Genomic DNA, 7,609 nt, shown 5'->3' with positions numbered 1-7,609 from the left:
CCCACAGCGTCCTAACAGGTGCGGCCGCTGTACGGAGGGGGTCCGATAAAGCGCAATCACCCTCCATTAGCTTCACCGGCTTCCTCGAGGCGCGTTCTGTAGGCTCCTGGGCGCATGCCTACAATACCGCCTTGCGTCAGCATTTTCGTAAATGCAAAACTCTTATAGGAAGTAGAGGAGGGTGAGTGGGAGAGCCCGGATAGCTCAGTCGGTAGAGCATCAGACTTTTAATCTGAGGGTCCAGGGTTCAAGTCCCTGTTCGGGCGTTTGCCCTTTTTCTCCACCGGTACATGACAATCTTTAGAATACTTTTGAGTACAGTAAATAATTGTATTCCTTTGAACATAACAGAGGAAAAGAGTAACGCAAATATTGCTGCTTGGTGTTATTGCTGCTTGTTGTTAAGAGGAAATGGTATTAAGTGCGTCAGGATTTTATTCAGAAGGCAGAACGAATGACAGTGGAGGGAGAGCAGAGATATTTTAGAGCAGTGCATATGCGAGCCATACATGCTAATTTAAATTTTCTAGGAGCCACACATTAAAAAGAGTACAAAGAAATAGGTGAAATTTTTTTGAAATTAATTTTAATAACATTTTACTTAACCCATTATATCCTAAATCTTATTTTATCATGTAATCAATATTTTTAAATTATTAATGAAATTTTAACCATTTTTTTGTACTGTCGTCTAATTATAATGTGTATTTTATACTTACAGCACATTTAAATTCATATTTCAGGTGCTCGATAGCGGTATCCACCCTAATCCGACAACTCTCTTTTTTGTCTTCTATGAATGGCAAAGTATGGAAAGGCACAGAATAGGAAGTTCAGTAATATATATATACTGTCGGAAGCTCTTTTCAGTGAATGGGTTCCATGGTGTAATGGTTAGCACTCTGGACTCTGAATCCAGCGATCCGAGTTCAAATCTCGGTGGAACCTTTATGTTTTTGTTTTCACTCAATACCAATGTGTTTTATTATATTATTCATTAGTTTCATGTATGATATTCTCTTATGTTCTGAAAGGATCTGGAAAGAAAATTAAACTAGGATCTTACCTTCTGAGCTTTTCAGGCTAGATAATTCGAGCCTGTAGCACACCGTCAGGAGAACATACAGTAAGTCACTTAAATATATAGCAAGTTGCACTAATTTTGATAGGAATGTTATTTGACGACATGTTAAAGTGGAGATCGATTATGAAGGTCCGAGGTTTCTTTGGCAGTTTCCATTATGTATTGGTTTGGGGCTGGGATGCAGACCTAAGTTCTGTCTGGAATACACGTTGGTGAGACCGCTACCAGGAGTTCTCATAAAAGTAAGTAATTTCCTTTATGAATTAAAGAGTGCTTAAGCTTCAAGAAAAACTTTGGTCTGGCAGCGGTGGGATTCGAACCCACGCCTCCGAAGAGACTGGAGCCTAAATCCAGCGCCTTAGACCGCTCGGCCACGCTACCTGCGTGAGAAAAACTTTACCCCGCAGTCTTCCTAAGAGACTAGAAAGGAGGAGTGGAGCTACAAATAGTTCTGCTAAATTGGCTGGTCTTCTTTGGGAACTATCGAGATTCCTTCGGACAGCGGAGCAGCAGATGGGAAAGCAGAGAGACCAGAAGAAACAGAGACACACAGAAAATTTCCAACAAAACAAGTTTATTCTTAGGGGTGGGGCCACATCTGGGAGTGGGATGCGCCTGGACTGGAGGCATCCCCCAAGCGGGCAGCTGGAGCTCTGTACTCGCTCGCTCGCTCGTTCATATTCAGTTGCGCTCTCTCCCAGTTTCTTCCACCCCTATGCTCCCGCACTCCCACCTGGCTCACGTGCTTTGCGCACGCTACCTCTTCCAGGCAAGCCTCTGAGGTCCAAACTACGCGCTTCTGTCACGCCCCGCCCAATTCCCTCACAACCCTCCCCCTTCCCCCGCCCCTTTCCCATTCTAGTACCCGTAAGCCGTCAGATGCCGCCGCCCGCCAGGTGGCTCTGTGGCGCAATGGATAGCGCATTGGACTTCTAGTGACGAAAGAGCGATTCAAAGGTTGTGGGTTCGAATCCCACCAGAGTCGATTTTATTTTATTTTTTTCCCTTTCCTCTTTATCCGGCTTTTCCTTAAAGGCTCCCATCCCTTCTCCCCCATCCTATTCTCACTGTTTTCCATCTGGTTTCAGTTCCAACCTCAGCCTCCGCTCTGCTCTCTTCTTTACTTACCTGTCTGCCCCGGGTCTTGGGCCAAGGAGAGCAGGACTGGGGGGTGGGAGACAGAAGGGGAGGGAAAGTGGGCGTGGACGCCGAGATAAAGGCAGGCCCCTGGCTCGGGGACACACGGGGATTTAATAACCACTTTATTCCATGCACTAGGGACTGGGGAAGGGACTGGGGCTGGGCCGGGGGCAGAGAGGGTACAATCCTAGACGCAAAGGGGGCAGGGAGAAGGGACAGGAACCAGGGAAATATATATTTATATAGATACTCTAATATAGACCACATCTCACCCGCGCGCCCCGCCGCCCTCCCCAACACCACCTCACCCCAACGCTCGGGTCCCTCTGCTGCGCTCGGGCTGGAGTCTCTACCCCAACCCCCCAGCCCCCGTCCCCACGCCCACCCCCCCCAAAGCTCAGGGCCAAGGTCTCCAGAAAGCGGGCGGCGGGGGCGGCGGGGCCTTGGGCGCCCCGTCTTGTCTGTGAGGCGGCGGCGGCGGCGGCGGCGGCAGCAGTCCGGTGAGGGGGGCCGGCGCGCCGGAATCCCCGGCTCGGGGGGAGCAGGGGGACGGGGACCATGCGCAGCGCGGGCTAGGGAGGCCCTTGTGCCCTGGGGGGCGCTGGTGCAGCGCGGGGTCAGGCGCTGGGGCGGCGGGGTCCAGCGGCGGGCGCGGCGCTTGGGGCCTCGGATCTACCGGTTCCGGCCGGGGCGGCTTGGGGCGCAGGTAACCTTGCAGCGCGGAGAAGAGCTGGGCTCGGGCGGCCGGGCTGGCGTCGTGCGCGAAGGCCGCCAGGCGAAGCAGGCACTCGCGGAAGCCGGACAAGTAGCAGCTGGCGAGCGCCTCGGTGTCCTGGGCTGGGGACCGGGGAACACCTGAAGCCGCGGCAGCGGGTACGGCCGGCGGGAGGACGGGCGGGCAGGGCAGGGCAGGGGTCCCAGAAGGAGGGAGGGAAGGGGCGGGGCGCAGAGATACCGAGGCCGGACAGGCGCACAGACAGAGACAGGAAGCCAGATGGGCCGACAGAGGGAGAAAATGAGGGAGACACAGAGACAGACACGCGCGGGTGTTATTAACCTCGCCTCGGAGCGGAGCATGCCACTCCCCAAGCCCACCGTCCACCACAGGGTCCGCCCCATCTACCCCGGCCCGGGCCCCAGTGAATTCCCCCCTCCCTCCCTCCGCTGCCCCACCCCCGCGCTGTACCCGGGGGCTCCACCCGGCTTCGCTCCCTCAAGTAGCCCACGGCGAACTCCAGTATCTCTGCTTTCTCCAGCTTCGGGTTCCGGAGGTTCTACAGATGGGAGGGGAGGGCGCAGAGACAGAAAGGGGTGGGGAGAGAGGGGGAAAGTGGCAGGGGGAAGAAGGGAGGGGGGATGCGGGAGCTGGGGGTGCCCCTGGATCGCGTTTGTGCGCGGACCACAGAGCGCGCTACCGAATGCGGAGTGGAGATGACCAAGAATGGTCCTGGCCCACCCTGAGACGAAACTGTCCAACCCGAGGGGATGAAACCAACCCACACAGTGTGAGGAGTGGATTTGAACAGGAAACCCGGGGAATGAAATTAACCACCCCGCTGGCTATCTTGGGGAGTGTGGGGGAGGAGGAGGGAGAATTTACAGACCCAGAGGTTGAAACTGACTGACCCCGGGAATGAAATTTACAGAGCCGGGTGTGAAACTTACAGACCCGAGGGGTGGCGATGAAGATCGCGTTCTGAGAGCGAGAGGGGGTCTGGGATGGGATTCGAAGGGTCAGGATGCCTTGGGGCCAGGGTCGCCAAAGCAGCATATGTCCCCACCCAAGTGGGAAGCCCTGAGACAGGAGGACGGAATGCTTGGGAGTCCGATGATGGCGGAAGAACTGACCTGGTCTCGGGTCCGCTCCAGCAGCAGCAGCCTCAGTTCTTCCAGGCTGCGGTTGATGCGGTCCCGGCGCCGCTTCTCCACAAGCGGCTTCAGCATCTGTGACCAGCAGGAAAGGGAGAGCGGGCCGACCCGACCGAGACTCAGCGCGGCCGCGCGGGCGTCGGAATCCCGCCGCTGGGATAGTCCGGCCTCCACCACTTCCCCAAGACGCCAGAGAACCTAAGGCCGGGCCCATTCGATCCCTCTCCGCTCCCCCTCCCAACGCCCCTAGGGTCAATTTCTGTAGCTCGCCTCCTCTCTCCCGGGTCTTCTGCATTCTCCTCTCTCATTCTTGTCCTCCCTCCTCCCCTCTCTGTGTCTCTCCTCCTCTTTTCTCTCTACGTCTCCGTCTCGTGCAGTCTTTCTCTGTCTCAGTGGAGAACTTTGGGGGCCCTCTTTGCGCCCAGACACGTGGGCCGCAAGGCGCCGGGCTGAGTTGGTGGCCCTGAGTGTAGAAAGGGAGATACCCAGCGCGACCGCGCCCCCTCTTCTCCCACTAACCCGTCTGTGCGGTCACCCTTCTCCGCTGGTTCTAAAATCTTCCACCTGGGCTCGGGCCTCTGGAACCAATGCCTTCCAGACCTTCTCTTACAAGGCTGCATTGGCCCAGCTCCAGCTCACACCCCGCGTGGAGCAAGTGCCTATCCTCTCCGCTTTTTGTTTCCACTCTCCTCCCTTAGCTCTGTGCTCCTCCTGCTTATTTTACTCGGACTCTGACCCCCGCCCAAGCCCGCCAGGCCGCAAGGTATCAACTGCCATTACCCACCCCCCCCCCAGACCTCTGCTTCTGCCGCCCACCCAGTGCCAGCTCTGACGCTGACCCCTTCTCCATACTTCGCAGCTTCCTCCCCAGCTCCTGGCTCCTCGGGTCCCCCGCGCAGCTCTCCCCCTTCCAGCCCTGCATCTCCAGCCTCTTCTCTGACCTTCCATCTCAGGGACCCTGTCCCCTGACCAGCCCAGGGACCTCTGCTTCCTCCCCTCCCGCCTCTCACCTTGGGGCCGTCCCTATTCTCGGCTCGATCCCGGGTGACCATCGCTCCTCCGGACCCTTGTGTGGACCGAGTCCCCGCTCTCCCTGAGCCTTATATCTCGCAGGCTCCCGAGTAGGGGGTGGTAAAGACCCGGACCCGCCCCTTCGGCACCTGGCTCCTGCCCGACTCTACCCTGGGCACGAGGCTCCCGGAAAGGGGAGGAGCACAAGGGGGAGGGGTACGAGTGGAACTGGCCTGGGAGTGTGGGAAATTAGAGGCCAGTGCAGCACCGGCTGTTTAAGGACCATAAGGCTGTATAATGAGGCGGGACCCAGCTGAAGGGAGGAGGTAATTAGGAGAAGAGAGAGTTTGAGTAGTTTGGGGATGGAACTCAGGAGTGGAGTTCAGAGTTCCCCCCGTTCACTATTTCAGCTTTCTTGGGAGCTCACTGTACCCCCCACTAACCCTGAAATCGAAAAGTTAGCACCCCTCAGCCCCTAGGCTGGATCCTATACATCTTTCCCCAAAATTCACCTCCTACTTGAGATAATGAGCGACCTGAGTGTGCTGGCTGGGTCCGTTTATTCAACTGGGACTTTGTCTGCAGGTGGAAGAGAATCTCTGTTCAATCTAAGTCAATCATATTCAGTTCCCCAATATCTGCGTGTTCATTGTGCCCACTGGGCACTGGTCTAGGCTGGGACCGTTCATACTGAGATATGGACTGGAGGCCCAGTTTATTCCTGCAAGATTCGGTAGAAAACGCTGATGTGTTGTCAAGTAGCTATTTTAGAAGCACAGTGAAGTAGGTGCTCTGGGAAAGGGTCATCGTGAGGGACGGCTGGACTGGGGTGGGGGAAACCTCATGGAAGAGGAAGCAAGGCTTTGAAGCACGGGTGGAGAGATCTTTCCACTTAGAAGTATTTGATTCAAAACTAATTATAGGAGATTCAGGTGTGCGCCTGCCAGGACACCTGATACAAGTGCGCTCGTGTTGCTTGCTCCTGGGGACCCCTCGTGATTACGGGGGGACAAGGAGCAGGCAGTTTTTTAAAAAAGATAAGAAAGGGAACAAAAAAGGGATCAACACCCACCTCAAACCAAGAGCATGCCACTCTGCAGAATGATGTGTGAGACTTGGAGACTTCAAGACAAAGTGCCTGAGAAGATAAAATCAGAGATTTAACGGGACAGCAAGAATGCCAGGGACAAGGACACAGAAAGACACGGTGGCGTTGCAGACCGAGTCAGAAGATAGCTGTGGAGTCAGAGACGGATGGGGCTCCTCCGAGCCCTCCCAGCGCCCGTCCACAGCTTGGTTTTTTCACGGAGCCTGCCTTGCCAAAGTCCGAGCCAGGGGAACACAGACCTTGGGGAGGGCGCTCCCATTTGGAATCAGGGAACCCAGCACATCCCACCTCCCCCTACCTGAGCCAAATGGGAGCGCAGATGTGTGGCCCCAGAACCCCCCGCTGCCCCCCTCCTTGGGAACCTGGGCTGGGCTGAGTTTTTCTCACCTGCACGCGAGGCTCGGGGCCCCCGGCGGCAGTTCGCACCCGAGTGTGGGGCCGCCCCTGGCCATATGGGGCGACTTTATGGCCGGGTGACCGGATCCAGGCGGGAGGAAGGATGGCCTGGCGCTCCACCCATGTCAACTATTGGGACCGTTTCTCTGCGAAGCCCCTGGCTATAAAGACTTCCTGGCCATAAAGCCTCCGTGGCCGTGGTCGCCTCGACTCCTTACAAACTGAGTTGGATCTACCGAAGATTAGCGTTCACTTGCATTGGTGGTTCAGTGGTAGAATTCTCGCCTGCCACGCGGGAGGCCCGGGTTCGATTCCCGGCCAATGCACTGTCTGACTTTTCGTCCTTTCTCCAAAGATGTCTTTTCTGATGTATCTGAAAGGGATCTTAAGATTTCTACCAAATATTAATATTAATACTTAGCTTTTTTACTCTGTCGCAGAGTTTGAGGCGCCGGATCCAGACCCTGATTTCGAACGTCCTCACACTCCCATCCTCCCAGCCTGGGGGTCCGGCTGTCCACACCCCTCCCTCCGCCCCCTGCCCGCACCTCCGCAGGCGTGACCCTGAGAAAGGACCCGGCGCTGGGATCCCTGCCCCGGGGGTCCTCTCAGCCCTCCGCGGGGGAGGGGCGAGGTCCTCCGCCCCTTGAGCTCTAAGGCCCTGGCTCTTCTTTCCTTTTCTCTTCCTCGCTCGCTCTCTCAGTTTCTGTTCTCTGGAGCCCGCCTTCTTTTTCGAAGTCCACGGTCACGGCCTTTTCGTCCCGCCTTCTATCGGCGTCTCTGTCTCTTTCACATTCTTTCTAGGTCTCTTCACAACTGCTACGCTGGGTCTCTCTGGGTCCTCTGTGCTCTCTGCATCTCTGGCTCCGGGTCTCTCCGGCCTCTGCATCTCTTTCCGCGTCTGCGTCTCGATCTCTGCGATCGTCTCTCCAGGACTGTGTCGCCTCCCGGCCCTCTGTGCTCCCACGCTCCGGCCATCCCCTGGGAAGCTCGCTCACACC

At 56.3% G+C, this 7,609-nt stretch overlaps 1 protein-coding gene and 5 non-coding genes across 6 annotated transcripts; 4 read left to right on the top strand and 2 right to left on the bottom strand.

Moving 5' to 3' along the window:
• Positions 1-193: 193 nt before the first annotated feature.
• On the top strand, positions 194-266 carry TRNAK-UUU (transfer RNA lysine (anticodon UUU)). The gene has a single exon. It is a non-coding gene; the product is annotated as a tRNA-Lys (tRNA).
• Positions 267-876: 610 nt separating this feature from the next.
• Positions 877-948, top strand: TRNAQ-CUG (transfer RNA glutamine (anticodon CUG)). Its single transcript has one exon. It is a non-coding gene; the product is annotated as a tRNA-Gln (tRNA).
• A 435-nt stretch (positions 949-1,383) lies between these two features.
• TRNAL-UAG (transfer RNA leucine (anticodon UAG)) lies at positions 1,384-1,465 on the bottom strand. Its single transcript has one exon. It is a non-coding gene; the product is annotated as a tRNA-Leu (tRNA).
• A 517-nt stretch (positions 1,466-1,982) lies between these two features.
• Positions 1,983-2,069, top strand: TRNAR-UCU (transfer RNA arginine (anticodon UCU)). Its single transcript is given in 2 exon segments — positions 1,983-2,019; positions 2,034-2,069. It is a non-coding gene; the product is annotated as a tRNA-Arg (tRNA).
• Positions 2,070-2,621: 552 nt separating this feature from the next.
• On the bottom strand, positions 2,622-5,145 carry HES7 (hes family bHLH transcription factor 7). Its single transcript, XM_061176165.1, has 4 exons — positions 5,104-5,145; positions 4,073-4,168; positions 3,411-3,498; positions 2,622-3,079 (listed from the first exon to the last, which is right to left on the bottom strand). Exons 1-4 carry the CDS (start codon positions 5,143-5,145, stop codon positions 2,622-2,624), a joined length of 684 nt encoding a protein of 227 aa, XP_061032148.1.
• A 1,718-nt stretch (positions 5,146-6,863) lies between these two features.
• TRNAG-GCC (transfer RNA glycine (anticodon GCC)) lies at positions 6,864-6,934 on the top strand. The gene has a single exon. It is a non-coding gene; the product is annotated as a tRNA-Gly (tRNA).
• The last annotated feature ends 675 nt before the right edge of the window (positions 6,935-7,609 follow it).

Source organism: Eubalaena glacialis, chromosome 19, assembly GCF_028564815.1.
Source record: "Eubalaena glacialis isolate mEubGla1 chromosome 19, mEubGla1.1.hap2.+ XY, whole genome shotgun sequence".
NCBI classification, from domain to species: Eukaryota; Metazoa; Chordata; class Mammalia; order Artiodactyla; family Balaenidae; genus Eubalaena; species Eubalaena glacialis.
The sequence above is the reverse complement of the archived record's forward strand: the minus strand, read 5'-3'. Positions and strand labels throughout refer to the sequence as shown.